General features: G+C 40.6%; 1 protein-coding gene across 1 annotated transcript; it reads right to left on the bottom strand.

Moving 5' to 3' along the window:
• Positions 1-279: 279 nt before the first annotated feature.
• On the bottom strand, positions 280-16303 carry LOC146286375 (calpain-3-like). Its single transcript, XM_084699274.1, has 14 exons — positions 16215-16303; positions 14791-14834; positions 14303-14511; positions 14027-14063; positions 11725-11754; positions 11397-11492; positions 10777-10851; positions 10593-10650; positions 10449-10513; positions 10182-10250; positions 1226-1304; positions 1008-1124; positions 852-910; positions 280-750 (listed from the first exon to the last, which is right to left on the bottom strand). The coding sequence occupies exons 2-14, from the start codon at positions 14818-14820 to the stop codon at positions 724-726; spliced, it is 951 nt and encodes a 316-aa protein (XP_084555400.1). The 5' UTR covers positions 14821-14834; positions 16215-16303; the 3' UTR covers positions 280-723.
• Positions 16304-17038: the final 735 nt, after the last annotated feature.

Genomic DNA, 17038 nt, shown 5'->3' with positions numbered 1-17038 from the left:
CCTAAAATACATAGTAGCAGTGTGTCATTTTAATTAACATTCTCTTGTGTTGCACTAGGGGTCCACTGTTAGCCAAATACGTTTGAAATATATAAATATATTTAGATATATATAAATGCAGAGCCTGAGATCATAATTCTTAATATGCTCTAGTAGGCTATACACTGAGCATGCGCTATGTTTATACCATGGGTATTGTACATTTGTCAACAATAAAATTAAATACATTCCCATGTTCATGCTGTGAAACTTGCTGGGGTAAAATATACATCAAATGACTTATTTCCCAAATGTCTTTATTCAGAATATGATGAAACTACACATTTAGTCATTGCCCAAATTCTGAGATTAGGTTTTGCATAAATGTTACTTTTCCAGACTTGTACTGTGTAATGTAATATACAATTGTATTAAGATTGTACATTTGTAACACTACACAGCTATGGCACTCCAGTCCCACTGATCTTTGATATTTGAAGGGACTCCTACTTAAATCTGTCTGTGGGGCCACGTCCTCACCAGGATGTGTACCAGTCTTACCTCTTGCTAGGCAACAAGCTCAGTATGACGTGCAAATATGAGCTGAAGTAGAGAGCACTTGGACACAGAGATGAGGGCTGAGGTAGGGGATTATAGGAGGAGGAGGAGGCACATGCAGTTATGGTAAAAGCTTTGTCATGAGAAAGCAGGAAACACTTCTGTTCAGTTTGGGGGCAAGGAGTCCTAAGCATACATGGTCAGCTGGAGCCACTGTGAGGAAAGAGAGGGAAACCAGAAACACAAGTTAAGATGGATCCTTACATATCCCTGTAGTCCTTTAGTTTTGTTGTGACGTCTGTGGTTAGGCTCACCTCATCAACGTCGAGTGAGATTGTACCGCGTTTTTCTTTATCAAAGGCATGGAACGCCCCTACAAGAAGACCACATTGACATCAACATCCTAAACCATACAAATCTAGGATTTGTGGGTCATTTTGTTTACCATCTTGATTCTGGTGTATACTCACTGAACATTCCCTCAAGCCTCACAAAACAGCAGATGAAGCTGTCAAAGTCGATGTTGAGATGTTCGTCAGCATAACGCATTGCGATGATGTTGTACAGCTGGTTGTTCAGACGGAAGCCTGTAATGACAAAGGTTTTACTTGTATTTAACGGTAGCTGCACGATGATGGCACACTTAGATCTTGGAGGAGAGTAAATCATGTCCTTTGTGGTTTCTTACCTGCATCATTGACTGCGTTCCTCATCTCAAAGCTACTGATGGAATTTAGTCTGTCTCTATCATAGTGCATGAAAATCATCTGCAGAACAGAATTCTCCTGATTAATAGGTTTTAATATCACGTGTGGGGATGAGTTTTAGGTTGTCAGTGACATTCAACAGATGGAAATGAAATCATGTACTTTTTAAAACTTTATTACTGAGAAAAACAACTAAAAGTGTAATTAATTAAATAATATTTTATGAGGATAAATTGTCTGTAGCTTACAAGATTAAGCCTTTTACAGCAGATTTCCAGCAGGTTAGGTTTAGGGATGGGCATTAATACCCGAACATGACAGCGACGATCGATTATAAAAACAATGATCATGTGAGTTTGAAAATACATTTTATTATTTTTTTCTGAATGGCTATTATAGCTGAATTTTGGGCTGCACCTTGAGCTCTGATCAGTTAGCTTTGCCGAAGCATGCGGTACAACGTTCAGACAGAAGAACAGAGAGAAACCTGGCTTCAAAGTTGCGCAGTGATGTCTGGCTTCACTTCAACAAAATAGATGAAAATACTGTAATGTAATCTGCCATATACATAACTTCATGAGAACACTAGCTATAGAATGTAGCCTAGTGAATTATTTTAGCTTTACTTGCCCGTGTTTCAGCGCATGTTAGAAGAGCGCATCCAGAACGGAAGCCAGAGTTCTGGCTATTGCACCTAACTGCATTTGCATCCTTTTGTGCAGATACAAGTTGTAATGTTACGTTTATGTTGTGTAGCCTAATTCGGACATCTGATTAATCTCATAGGATGCGTCATAGAAGGGGCGTCAGTTTACTGAAGTTAATTTACGTAAGTAGTTTCACCTCATGCAGCTGTTGTATTTCAGATGTTTCTTTTTCCATAACATTGATGCAGCATTAGCAGTGTTATTTTTATGTAATATGTATGTATTATGTACACACAGTGGCGACTGGTCATTAGGGGCAGGTGAGGCAGTGCCCCACCTGTTATCAAAAGAAGGAACTGCAACAAAATTGTTATTTTTTATTTCTCTTTTTTTTTATGTTCGTTTACTTTGAATCTTTTATTATCTATGAATATAGCATCTTCTTAAATTGTTTCGTTTTATTCGTTTGTGTTAGGATTTTATTTAATGTTCATTGGTCCCTGCTTTGCTGCTTCAGACTGCGTTCTGCCGATTCGAATTAGCATAGGCTAATCGTGAAGGTGGGGCTCTGGTGGGGCTAGCCCCTCTCTACAATACAATGTACATTGGACGTGGGAAAGTATTAATACGCATGCTCAGAATTCTAATCCATCAATGTAGATCACACGAATTTGATGCCAAGTGGGGCAGAGAGCCGGTATACCAAGCCCCCACCCCTCGCCTCTCGGCTTGAAGCAACGGCCCCGGTGGATGTAGGTGGTATTGCATTTACGGTTAGGTTCCCGTGTCTTCCGGTCGTTTTTATTCTATTATCTCCAGTCAACATTTACAAAACTATCTCCCCCAATCATTTTGGTTCGATTCTCGAACCTGGCTCATACTACTAGCTTTTTCATAGATTAATTTTTCCTGATTTTTGCTAAGTTTGAAACCAATCCAAAATGGGTAAACTAGCACCCCATTTATTTGCCTACGTCAATAAAAGTTGCCTGCAAATGTGCTCGCGGATACTAACAGGGCACGAGCACAAAAGTTCACATTGGCCGATAGCCGATTTACATTGAGTTGAATGAGCCTTAGACTTATGTTGAATGAGCACAGGGAGAAATGGCTTGAGTTGCCTGCCTTGTTGTAGCAACTTTAGCAAATCTTTGTCACACATACATGAAATGTTGTTAATATAGTTTATTCCCGTTATTTTAAAACAGATTTGAATTTTCGTAAAAACGTTCATGACATGATGGCAAATATAATATGTTAAGCAAGAGCATTGATTGTTGACGTCTATCTGGAGCAAAGACGAAGATTAATACTTTCACTGTTAACCACAATAGGAAATGATATATATTTAAATAATATTAGTCTTGCCTTCAGAAGCTTTAGTTAAACACACCCATTGTTCTTTTTTTGATCGTGTTATCAAGCCAGACTGCTTTTGTGGGACAATGAAGGTCCTCAGTGACTATGTTTCACCCCCACTTACATCTGATGGAAACGTATTGTAGCCTATATGGTTCTATGAATATGCCCCTTTCAAAGGCAAATGTTCAATAAAGTATATTTTAGAAACAGCTTTTATTCATTACATTATTAACGCGTCTTGTTAGATCACGTTATATCCATTAATAGACGTTTGGTTTTCTAGGTTGAACATATAAAACACAGGTCACATTTTGACACTGTCGGAAATTGAAGGCAGTGTGAATTTCATTTGAATATAAAGTTGACAGTAAGCTATGGTAAGTCTGCATTATGGAAGATTTCGGTTACCAAAATAACTATTAAGCTTTCTTTGCATGGCGAGAACAACGACGGAGCTGTTCATGTTAACAGTTTATTTCATCTGATACAATGCGTTGGAAATCATACTCATATCACAAAGAAAAAAAGCAACATATGTGATGAGTTCCATCTAGAATAGCCCTATATTTAGCCCTATAGTCTATTTCTAAAAAACAAGTGAAAGGAATACTATACAGTGACAGAATACATTTCCGTTAAGTTTGCATCATGTGTCTGATTCTTATCGTACTTGTACCCCATTCTGCCCATAGATTCTGCAACTGCAATGCCTTGCTCACACGCTCGTAACCATCTAAATCTATGCTCGCTACAGGTTGTCGCAAAGTATGATGTGTACAGCTAGTTGCAAGCGTGCATGAGGTCTCGGAGCGAGGGAAAACAAGAGCTAGTGGCTGTTTATCAATCCGAAGAACACTGAGAACGCAAGAACGTTCTTCAAAAGAATGTCCTTGCGTCCTTGCGAGAATGGTCTTGCAAGGACGCAAGGACGGAGAATGAATTGAGATGGGTAGGGTTTTCCTGGACTCGCAGCATTATGATAACACTGACTAACTACAAAAAACAAATGACAAAGCAAAAAAATGGTCCCTTTACCTGTAATTTTACGTTTTCTGTTGCCCTTGCTAACTTACAGTACCTAATGTTAACTAGTGTCTGCACTGAGATGCTGGCTAGGTTATCGAAAAAGTCAGAGCAAATTTACAAATTAGCCGTTTCATCAATAAAATAAGAACATTTTCAGCAACTACACTGCCTATTTCTCGTCACATTTTAATTCAGATGCTGATTTACACGTACCGTTTAGCTGAAATATGAAAAGTAAAAAATTACAGTTGTGAGGTTTGTCCGCCTCGCTTGACATCTTGCAATGACTTCTGGGGAATCAGAAGCGTTCTCCTGGTCAAGTCACCATCCGATGCATCCTCGATAAAACGGGCGGATCAAGAACATTTCCGGGTATTTTTGGCGTTCTTGGTGACTTGTGTCAGAGAATGTCTAATATAGAGAGAACTGCCACTCTCGGGAAACTTCCGGGTTCAGAACTGGTTGAAATTTCATGTGAGGGCGCTAACGAGCGAGTGCAGAATGAATGGAGGTCTAAGGAGCGGTACCCCTCAAAATCCACTTTTCTCAGGATAACATTTTTTGTCTAGTAATTTGAATTCTGAATTTGAAAGGGGAGGCAAAAAAAAAACACACTGCTGGCTGTTAGATTGTTTTAAAGTCGCCTTTCTGTTCTAAAGCTTTTGAAAATGTCATTGACGTCATACACATCGTACGACCAGAGCTACTGCTTGACGGCAAGCTCTGGTCACTTACTTTTTTCTCTCAGGGAATCGACAACACAGCTGACAGGTTGGGCTCTCCCTGTCAATACACATGCTTGAAAGAGTTTTGGCTTGCTAATGTTGTTGCTAATGTTGCTAATGCTCCGACATTCTGATTCCGCTACGGATGCCATCAAGCGGGAGCTCTGGTCGTATCAGTCCTTTACTAACCAATCAGCATTCAGTAGCAGAATGCTAGCGTGTTATGGGCAACAACGACTCACCATGTAAGAAATCAAAAGGACATAAGTACTCGTTCATTCAATTTTCGACTTATAATCCATGTTGAACATGCACAAACTACAATCAAATCGGAGATTTTTCAACGACAATCAGGCGAAAGAGACAAATGTAGCCGTTTAGCTCCATAGACTCCCATTCAACATGCACTCGCTCGCGATCACCCCCAGGGGAACTCTGGTGGAACTGCAGCCAAATTCGTTAAACTTGGGTTTAATAGGGAGTGGCAAGGCTCTCCTTAAACAGGCTCTGCTTGTGTTATTTGGATTGGAACCGTACTTGGGCAATGAAAGATGACGTCAAACGAGTTCGCAAGAACACAAGAACGGAAAAAAAGAGGATTGATAAACAGCCACTGTTTAAAGCTAGACCGGAAGACACGGAAGTGGAAAGATGGCCGCGTCCAGTCTCGCGCTCTCGCTTGCCTCACTGAGCACTTTTCATAGAAATGAATGGGGACGCCATCTTGGAAGACAAAAGTAGCTTACTCTAGTTATATTAACTCTATGCGGTAGCCCCACCATAACGTAATCTTGTATTTCATATCTGATTGGCTGTCTGTCTGTCTGGCGCCAACATTAGTCGTCAAAAAGAAGAGCGAGTCGTCCTTTTTTGGTATCTTCTGTTGAAATACTACACTACCCACAATCCTAAACAAAACAACACTGATATCTCTGATAGGTCGAACTGGCTGTTACCATGGCAACGTTTACCACCCCTGTGACCTGTTTGAGCGATCTGAAGTTTAAAATGTTAGTTTGAGCAGGAAAAGAAATGAAACGTCACGTATATATGCCAGTGGTGATGAAAATCGAAACATATCGGACAACAAAAGAAAAGCTTATTCAGTCTACCAAAAGGGACCTCTTTCTTTGTTCCAGTATCTGTAGAGCTGGCTCTAACCCAGCGCCCGGTGACCTGCATGTCCACGGTGCTGAAACGCGGAGCACATTGTTATGATACCCAGTAGTCTCAGTTCCATAGAGTTAATATAACTAGAGACAGCTACTTCTGTCTTCCAAGATGGCGTCCCCATTCATTTCTATGAAAAGTGCTCAGTGGCGCAGTGAGGCAAGCGAGAGCGCGAGACTGGTATGCAGCCATCTTTCCACTTCCGTGTCTTCCGGTCTAGCTTTAAACAGTGGCTCTTTTTTTCCCTAGCTCCGAGACCTCATGCACGCTTGCAACTAGCTGTACACGTCATACTTTGCGACAACCAGTCGCGAGCATAGATTGATATGGTTACGAGCCTATGTTACGAGCGTGTGAGCTCAGGCATTGCAGTGGCAGAATGGGGTACAAGTCCGATAAGAATCAGACACATGATGCAAACTTAACGGAAATGTATTCTGTCACTGTATAGTATTCCTTTCACTTGTTTTTTAGAAATAGGCTATAGGGCTAAATATAGGGCTATTCTAGATGGAACTCATCACATAGGTTGCTTTTTTTCTTTGTGATATAAGTATGATTTCCAACGCATTGTATCGGATGAAATAAGCTCCGTCTTTGTTCTCGCCAGGCAAAGAAAGCATTATAGTTTTTTGGTCACCGAAATCTTCCATAATGCAGACTTACTTTCTTCACACTGCCTTCAATTTAACATCAGTGTAGAAATATGGCCATGTGTTTTATATGTTCATCCTAACCAAACGCCTATTACTGGATATAACGTGATCTAACAAGACTTGGTAATAATGTAATAAATAAAAGCTTGAGAACTGTGTCTAAAATATACTTTATTGGACATTTGCCTTTGAAAGGGGAATATTCGAAGAACCATATAGGCTACACAACGTTTCCATCAGATGTAAGTGGGGGTGAAACATTTAGTCACCGAGGACCTTCATTGTCCCACAAAAGCAGTCTGGCTTGATGACACGATCAACAAAAGAATAATGGGTGTGTTTAACAAAAGCTTCTGAAGGCAAGACTAATATTATTTAAATATAGGCCTATATAATTTCCTATTGTGGTTACCGGTTAAAGTATTAATCTTCGTCTTTGCTCCAGATAGACGTCAACAATCTATGCTCGCGCTTAACATATTATATTTGCCATCATGCCATGAATGTTTTTACGAAAAATCAAATCTGTTTTAAAATAACGGGAATAAACTATATTAACAACATGACATGTATGTGTGACATTTGCTTAACTTGCTGCAACAGGGCAGGCAACTCAAGCCAGTTCTCCCTGTGCTCATTCAATATAAGTCTATGGCTCATTCAGCTCCATGTAAATCGGCTATCGGCCAATGTGAACTATTGTGCTCGTGCCCTGTTAGTATCCGCAAGCACATTTGCAGGCAACTTTTATTGACGTAGGCAAATAAATGGGGTGCTAGTTTACACATTTCGGATTGGTCTCAAACTTAGCAAAAATCTGGATAAATTATTCTATGAAAAAGCTAGTAGTATGAGCCAGGTTTGAGAATCGAACACAAATTATTGGGGGAGATAGTTTTGTAAATGTTGACTGGAGTTAATAGAATAAAAACGACCGGGAGAGTCGGAAACCTAACCGTAATGCAATACCACCTACATCCACCGGGGCCGTTGCTTCAAGCCAAGGGGCGAAGGGTGGGGGCTTGCTCAGTTCCGATCAGTGTCAGACACTTTTCTTCTTTGCTTTTGTTAAATAATTCAAGTTGAGGGGATGTTTGAGTCAGCCCAGACAGCTGAAAATATACTGCGCTAATCAATTAGCTCTAGCTAAGCAGTGAATTTGCCTTGTGTGAAAGGGAGAGGCTTATTAAAACATAAAACGCTATGTAGCTATATCGTTTTAATCAATTAAGGTTGGAAGGTTTTTGTTTCTTGTCATTGAATTATTTACCGTTCGGGTTGTTTATGATTTTTTTTTTAAAGAAGACAAATTAAAAAAAATAAAACAGAGGTAATACAGAAAACAAATATCATAAAAAATAACCTTTTTTTTTTTTACCTCTAAGATAAATATACAGACGTGGACAAAATTGTTGGTAACCCTCGGTCAATGAAAGAAAAACTCACAATGGTCACAGAAAAAACGTTTATCTGACAAAAGTAATAATAAATAAAAATTCTATGAATGTTAACAAATGAAAGTCAGACATTGCTTTTCAACCATGCTTCAACCAAATTATTTAAAAAAATAAACTCATGGAACAGGCCTAGACAAAAATGATGGTACCCCTATAAAAGACTGAAATAACGTGACCAAAGGGACATGTTAATTCAAGTTGTGTCCACTAATTAGCATCACATGTGTCTACAATCTTGTAATCAGTCAGTGGGCCTATATATAGGCCTCTAGGTAGTCACTGTGTTGTCTGGTGACATGGTCTGCACCACACGCAACATGGACCAGAGGAAGCAAAGGAAAGCGTTGTCTCAGGAGATTAGAAAGAAAATTAAAAGAGACGGATAATCCGAATGGTAACAAAAGAGCCCAGAAAGACTTCCAAAGAGATCCAAGGTGAACTTCATGCTCAAGGAACATCAGTGTCAGATCGCACCATCCGTCGTTGTTTGAGCCAAAGTGGACTACATGGGAGACGACCAAGGAGGACACCATTGTTGAAAACAAATCATAAAAAAGCTAGACTGGAATATGCCAAACTACATGTTGACAAGCCACAAAGCTTCTGGGAGAATGTCCTATGGACAGATGAGACAAAAATTGAACTTTTTGCCAAGGCCCATCAGCTCTATGTTCACAGAAGGAAAAATGAAGCATATCAAGAAAAGAACACTGTCCCTACTGTGAAACATGGAGGAGGCTCTGTTATGTTCTGGGGCTGCTTTGCTGCATCGGGCACAGGGTGTCTTGAATCTGTGCAGGGTACAATGAAATCTGAAGACTATCAAGGGATTCTAGAGAGAAATGTGCTGGCCAGTGTCAGAAAGCTTGGTCTCAGTCGCAGGTCATGGGTCTTGCAACAGGACAATGACCCAAAACATACAGCTAATAAACCCAAGAATGGCTAAGAGGAAAACATTGGACTATTCTAAAGTGGCCTTCTATGAGCCCTGACCTCAATCCTATTGAGCATCTTTGGAAGGAGCTGAAACATGCAGTCTGGAAAAGACACCCTTCAAACCGGAAACAACTGGAGCAGTTTGCTCATGAGGAGTGGGCCAAAATACCTGCTGAGAGTTGCAGAAGTCTCATTGACAGTTACAGGAATCGTCTGATTGCAGTGATTGCCTCAAAAGGTTGTGCAACAAAATATTAAGTTAGGGGTACCATAATTTTTGTCTAGGCCTGTTCCATGAGTTTATTTTTTTAAATAATTCAGTTGAAGCATGGTTGAAAAGCAATGTCTGACTTTCATTGGTTAACGTTCATAGAATTTGTATTTATTATTACTTTTGTCAGATTAAAGTTTTCTGTGAAAATTGTGAGTTTTTCTTTCATTGACTGAGGGGTACCAACAATTTTGTCCACGTCTGTAGCTCATGTGTCAGTGTGTTTCATTCTATTGTGTTAAGTGAAACACTCCTTACAGTCTTTCCGCTTTGTTGGGGCCGTCAGCGGTGTTGAGATCATTGCTGTTCGGGTACGGCCCTGCAGGCAAATTGGTTCTGAGCTTGGTTGCATTCCTAATTTAGGTTTGTAAATGTGACAGTGGTCATTTTACATGTGTGTGTGAGAGAAGGAGAGCAATTACACAAGAAGGTCTCTCCAGTAGGCCTATGTGTAGGCTACAACACCTGGTAGAAGCAAGCCGCTCTGTCGTTAAAAGTGTTTTGTGGATCGAGCCTCGCTGTTTGTTGATGTGTTAAATAAACACATCATTAGCAAGAGGGAGTTTCGTAGCTTTAATGGTATGTATCCTATATTTTGAAATGGTTTGTGCCCCACCAATTTTTTACATATAAAAACGCCACTGTGTACAAAGTACATAATACTCAACAGATAGACTTTCTTCCTACCTGCCACTGTTTAATCTTGTTCCACAGGTGTTTGAACTCATTTAAATTCAGTTTCCCTGTCCCATCAGTCTAAAAGCAGAAACTGAGGACAATAACTCAAGCCAACAAAGCTACTCAGTCTACATTATACACAAGCATATATTTTCCCATATGCCCACTATAAATGAGCAGTAATAAGTGGTAAGCAACATGACAGGGAGTAACTGTGGCAGGAACTGCTGAGTCATAAAACATGTATTCACATGGTACAATGTACAAAAAGGATACATCCATAAGAGCAATCATGCTCCTACAATTCTCCAAGCTGAACCCTTCTGTCTTCATCTCATTGTCTGTGGAGAGAAACAAGAATCAGTCCAGTACATTCACACAGGGAACGAGGGAAGGAATGCTAAACTTAAATGCACTCACATTTTTCTAGAACCCGCTTCATGATCACCTTGAGTTCATTGGCACAGATTTGCATATCCTAGAAGGAAAAAGAAGCTTTGCACAATAAGACATCTTGGTTTTGTTCTGTTCTTTACAAAGATGTTGAACACATGTACCTGCCACAGTCCAACTTTGTTTCAGATAGCCCTGGTACAGTACTCACATTACCAGCAATCTGCTGGAAGATGGCCCTGAAGTGTTTGTCTTGCTCACTTTCCACTGGTGGTTGTACTTTGGGCTGAGAGAGACAGGATACGAGATAGGGACATATGAGGTGAACAGACTAGTGTGAAGCATTCCTTTCTGATATTGGAACCATGGTATTTTCTTCCTTTGACACTGAAACTATAGTTTAATTGTTTGTTATGGAATGTGCATTACCCCTTCACAGTGGCTCTACTCGAACTCTACAACAAGGCAGAACTACATACCAATGATAGTGAATGTGTCAATACATAGACCTTTGAACAGGTGCAAAGGCCACTGACATTTAGAAACTATTTTCTATTTGACAAGACTGTTAAAGTCTCAGTCAGGAGATGTGTGGCCTAGTTCAGCTCAGGTTTCAACCCAGTCCGTGACCTGAAGTTATACCAGGTCAACGGTCAAACTGTGGTATGGTTACAATATAACCAACAGCGTTGTTTGGTTTGCAATATTACCAGAATATTTTTAAAATTTTACCTCTGTGAAAGTCTACTGTGCACCTGACTTGATAAACATATTACACACACATTTCTCCACACACACAAAAAAAAATTCCAAGGGAAAAATGAAAACCACCTTGTCTTTTGACTCTTTCTTCTTTTTATCTACTTCAATGTCATACTGTTGGATCTCCTTATTGGTCTGTGATCTGTCAGACACGAAGAGGATGGGCTGTGTGGTGCAGGGAAGTTGGAACAGAAAGGAGTCAGGTCAAAGAAGAAGAAGTTAAAGTGTCAAAAGCCTCGGCCAGGGCGTGGAGCAGGAGGGGCAGTAGGAAGAGAAGATGTAGGAGGTCATGGAGTTGAGACAGAATAGAAAAGACAGAGTCAAGGCTAAGGCTTAGGCAATTATCCTCGCTGAAATGTGCAACCTCTAAACAAATACACACACACAAATGCATTACCTCATATGTTGCTTTCCTGTTTTTGCCGTTCTGCACAAGAGGTTGGAATGGAAAGGAAAACAGTGACATGGAAGAAAGAGAATGACATGAACATGCCCATTTTCAAGGACTTTCATTTGTAACAGTCACTGCGTTACATGATGCGTTACTTGATACATGATGGTATCAATTTGAATCTAGCTTTATTCGGATAATGCGAATTTTTGGGGCAACTGCTATCATCCGAATATATATGGCAGTGATCAAACCAAATCATTGGCCGAAAGCATGTCATATCCCAGTACGATACGTGGCGCTGTTTTCTTTACAACTAGTGGTGATACAGCCCTTTCCGCTTGACCTCTTCACCACTACCAACAACAACAACATTAACATTTCAAGAAAGACACCGAACGGAGAACAAGTCGAAGCTACGTCCCTCTTTGTGCATGATGACGATAGAAGTACTGCGAATGCAAACGGCGCTATTGGCTCGCGTTATTTGTTTGTTTCTGCCGGGCCGGCTCCCAGCAGCGACAACTTATCGTCTTTTTTGACTTCCAAGTCACGACCTGGGAGGGAGGGCGGCGGGATCCCAAGCATGCGCAAAGACACAGAGTTCAGTTCATAGTCCAATTCACCGTTTACAAGCATGCGATGTCCGAATTATCAACTGACTCAGAACGAGTTATCTTGGGGTGTCGATCGGATCGTAGTTCGTACATTTCATTTGTACAGAGAGTCTGGCTTTGCTCCATTGACAAGTGTTGACTTCATTGTAGGCGGGTACTCTGTTGAAGTTTAAAACTATTGGATCTGCCCAGAGCCACTCTGATCTGCCATAACCAATCGCTAGCGTTCGCCTTAGCCAATTCATTCACCACTACTGTAACAGAGCGCCACTCCCTCTGTTCGCTGATTGGCCGGTAGAAAATTAACCGGAGACATCTGACTTACGTACCTCATGGCCAGACCTAGTACAGAAGCAAATCAAAATTGAGCGGAAGTACATAGGAGGGCAGAGCCAGGCTAGCTAAAAAGGTCCTCTTGTCGGCAATCTTAAAACAATCTTTACTACTTTACTTTTTTTTCATATTACGAAAGTTAAAATGTTGAAAAAGTCACTCAATACAATAAACACTTAGGATCACTGAATAGCCATAATTAGTAAACAAAGTAGGTTTATTAAGGCATGTTTCCTTGTCAGGTTTTGGGGGTGTGATGGGGTTGAGGTTGATTTGCATCTTTGGTTTGGTTGGCTATTGTCATTTAGTTTTAATATGTGTTATTGGCAACTTATATTTTATGGCAACTTATATTTTATTGTACATTTTATTTATTCTAATTCCACTTAGTACTGATAGTTTATGTAGCCTTAGTATAGATAGTCCATATATTTTAATTTTAGGTTCCTATATATTTATTGTATGCACCCTCCTGCCAAAGGGGTGCATACAATAGTTTGCACAGACAAATTCCTTGTCTGTGCAAACTTTCATGGCGAATAAATCCCTTTCTGATTCTGATGATGTAGTCTGTAGACTGTAATATACCTTATGATAAATAAGGCATCAATCCAACATTCTCAAATTTACACTTGTATAAATTACACATTTGTAGACAGACACCAATATTTACTGCAGTGACGGTGACAGCTACAGTACACATGTCTATGGTGTAAATATAGTACCTCTTGTAAGAGACAAGACGTGTGTCAACATCTACAACATACAATATCAGTGCTGTTACTGAACTGAACTAATAAGTGGGGAGTCAGATGGCTGAGCGGTGAGGGAGTCGGGCTAGTAATCAGAAGGTTGCCGGCGACATGCCGTGCCTGCCGTGTCAAATGAAGTTGTGTCCTTGGGCAATGCACTTCACCCTACTTGCCTCGGGGGGAATGTCCATGTACTTAACGCTCTGGATAAGAGTGTCTGCTAAATGACTAAATGTTATGTGGGGGTGGTAGAGACATCACTTATTTCCTAAATCAAAGACCTGATGAGTGTGGCGTAACCTGGTTGGTTACCTAGTTGAGTGTATAGGCCTACCACATATGCTAAGATAACGTTTCAGATCTCCATGTATAATACATAATTTGAAAGCTTACAATCTGCACTTTCATGATCTGTAAAAAACTGTAAAATGACCGTGACCTACATGCAGACCAAAATACCAACACCTTTCACATTTGTAACAGATTAAGAACTCCTACTTGAACAGAAATTAAGCAGCTGGACATGAGAGGGTAGAGATACAGATGGTAGATAGAGAAATGTGAACAGCACAGGTGCAGGGAAAACAGACAGATCCACTTTCTCACCAGTACACTGTTATCCTCGATGGTGTTGCCCATTTCCCTAAGAAATAAGGAAGAATGTTTTCAGTACATTGCTCTTGTCTACAATAGAGACTTAACTGTTATTGTCTCCTCATCCATTTACGTACACAAAAACAAACCAATACTCAAACATAATGTGATCACGCACAAGTATTTAACACTCAAATATACTTACTTACCCATAAATTTACTTGATTACTGTCCTAAATACACTTTTTATCCTGCTAAATATTTCTCCCACCTCCACCAAACTCTTACTCAGACATGGTTCTCTTCTCTGAAAAGACCCTGAGGATGAACTCTGTTTCCTGGTGGGGCTCAAAAGTCGAGGGGATGATCACATACTCCCCGGGGGGAAGTCGGAAGCGGTCTGTCACCTCACGGAGGTTGACATAAGACTTGCATTTAGCCTTGGAGGCGTTGTAGAGGAAGAAGTCCTTTTGCAGGTGCTGTCTGCTACCGAACATCTGCAGGCCGGTAAAGAGAGAGAACAGGAAGAGGAGTGGAAAGATGGGAAGAGGGGGATACGTAAGTACAGGTCTAGTTTTTAAACATTTAGGATTCTGTTTTCATGTGTATTTATGGGTTACATTCAGACGATTTAAAGACCTTACATAGTGAAAAGAAACATGTAGACACATTATGTTACAGTAAGATGGCCGCCAGAGCTACAAGTCATATAGCTTTCCATTAAGAGGCAGAGGCTAACACATAAGCAGCACTCTGGATACAGGTGAGAGAATCACCACATCAAGGTCCTCCTTCCACAGGATCATACCTCCTTGGGCACCTGTGTAAAATAATATGAACAGACAGGAAAAAAAAAAATCACTAGCACCTTGGAGAACATTATTTCAGGGGCGTCGCTAGACCCTTTTTACTGGGGCAGGAGCCCCAGTATAAATCTGCTGTGCCCCAGTAAAATCTCAAGTTTTAACAATTAGTCAGTGCATTCATTTAGATTGATAATTCCAAAAACAAGAAGTATCCCAATCAACGCAGTTTAACCAAAATATAAACTGATGCGTGCTGCAGAATTCCATGTCCGCACACTCTTCTGTTCTTCCTATAATAGCTACTGCAGCGGCACACACAAGTCCAGGCAAGCAAATCAATAATAAACAAGGTAGTCTAGCAAATTAGCTGTAGGTTAGCTGTAGGTTTACAGCTAACAGCCAGGCTAACTAACTATACCTGCCAATCATATTGTACAGTAGCTCCCCGAAGTGGTCTGAAACGGAAGACTACAATTGACCTAACTATAAAATTACGAAAATATACTATGACGCTTTCTAGTATGGCTGCCGCCTAAAAGACTAGGCGGTCTCACGGGCGACCCGCACTCGCTCAAATTAAATAGACTTTCACGCTCTAAATAAAAAATCCAAGATGGCAGTTCCACTCAAAATCGCTTTCTCAACAAAGTCCAATGGTTGGAAATGTTTGGGGTGGTATTTCTCACTCATAATCCAAGCTCCAACTTGCGTGCTAGAACGTCTCTATCACGTTGTATCCATGCGTCGTTGCTAACGTGTGTTGACGTGGTGACGTAGCTAGCACAGATTACCCTTCGTCGACTAAAGGCACTTTTCGCCACAAAAACGTTGTAACCTCCTAAACTGTGCAACGGAACCTAAATCCCAATACAAGCAACTCAGTCGCTAGCAAGACAAAACTTTTGACACCTATGTTGTCTATGTAGTCCAAATATTGCCGGATCCTTAGGGGGCAAAAATAAATAAACACACTCCAATAATAATAAAATAAATAAATGCATAAATGTAAAATGTACCGATCATCTTATTTAGACTCAAGCATAATAACAACATGAGTCAAAAATATTATATCACATGAAGCTCAGAAAACTGGATTTGCACTCAAATTATTGGGAAAAATTGCATTAAATTGCATTAACTATTGATGTCCATGCCAAAGCTATATTCAAATTTACGTTCCTGAACTGTACGTATAGTGGATTAATTAAGGGAACGTTTGTGTGCATTTTGTTGTGCACTTCTTTAATGCAGCCAGCATGGAAGAAAATAAAGTGATATGAGTAAGGAAGGGCCTGTGTTCCAGTAGAGCTTTATGTCTAGCAACAACCCCTGCATTATTCCATGGCACGTTTGGAATTTGGCTTTGGCATGTCATTTGGCATGTATGGCTGTACCTCGTAGATGCAGAAACCGATGTTGAAGAGCTTAGTGCCCATTTGGCGGTTTCCCTTTTGCATCAGTGCCACCACCACGGTGCACACTAACTCGCCGTCCTCAGGATCGTCATCCTCCTCGTAGAGACGCAGGCGATACTGGGGGTTAGTCCAGTACGTGTCTGTTGGGAGGGCAGACAGTGTTTGTCACAATGGTGCTGACAGCCACACTCGAAAAGGGCAATAATCACCAGAGATCCAACAACATGCTACACAACTTTCTGTCAGTGCCTGCAAACACTGTCTGCACATGCTGATACTTTTCATCTGGAGAGTCTGTAGATGACCCAAGCCCATTGTTGAATATCAGCGCTGTAGTTTACTTTCTGTTAATAGTTTCTAGCAGTGAGCAGATGTTGAATGTTTCCTCTCTGCGCCCTATTCATATCATTTTCAAACATTCAATTTTTTTTAGGCAGGCATCAAAATTGAATGGTAGAGGCAGGATGTGTAGGTTTACCTGGGTAGTTCCTGCAACCCCCGGCAGAGCTACCTCTCACCCAGCGACCCTCGTTTATCACCACCTTCCAACTTTGGGTCTCGTCTCCCATCAGACTGTCTGGGGTCAAGTTACAGATCTCGATCTTTGTGAAGTTCTTTTGGAAATCTTCAAAGGACATCCTACATAGCAAGACAGAAGGGAACTTAGCAGAAATAGCAGTAACGTTCTATAGAGTCTGTAGATATCTTAGAGGTCTTTTCTCACCAAAACTCACTGTCTTCCGCAGTCTGCTTCTTCAGCTTGTCTTTATCCGCTCTGGAAATGCTGGACCAGTCATCTGCTC

Source organism: Hypomesus nipponensis, chromosome 6 (assembly GCF_054491055.1).
Source record: "Hypomesus nipponensis isolate SF chromosome 6, ASM5449105v1, whole genome shotgun sequence".
NCBI classification, from domain to species: domain Eukaryota; kingdom Metazoa; phylum Chordata; class Actinopteri; order Osmeriformes; family Osmeridae; genus Hypomesus; species Hypomesus nipponensis.
This window is presented reverse-complemented; position numbering and strand designations above follow the sequence as displayed.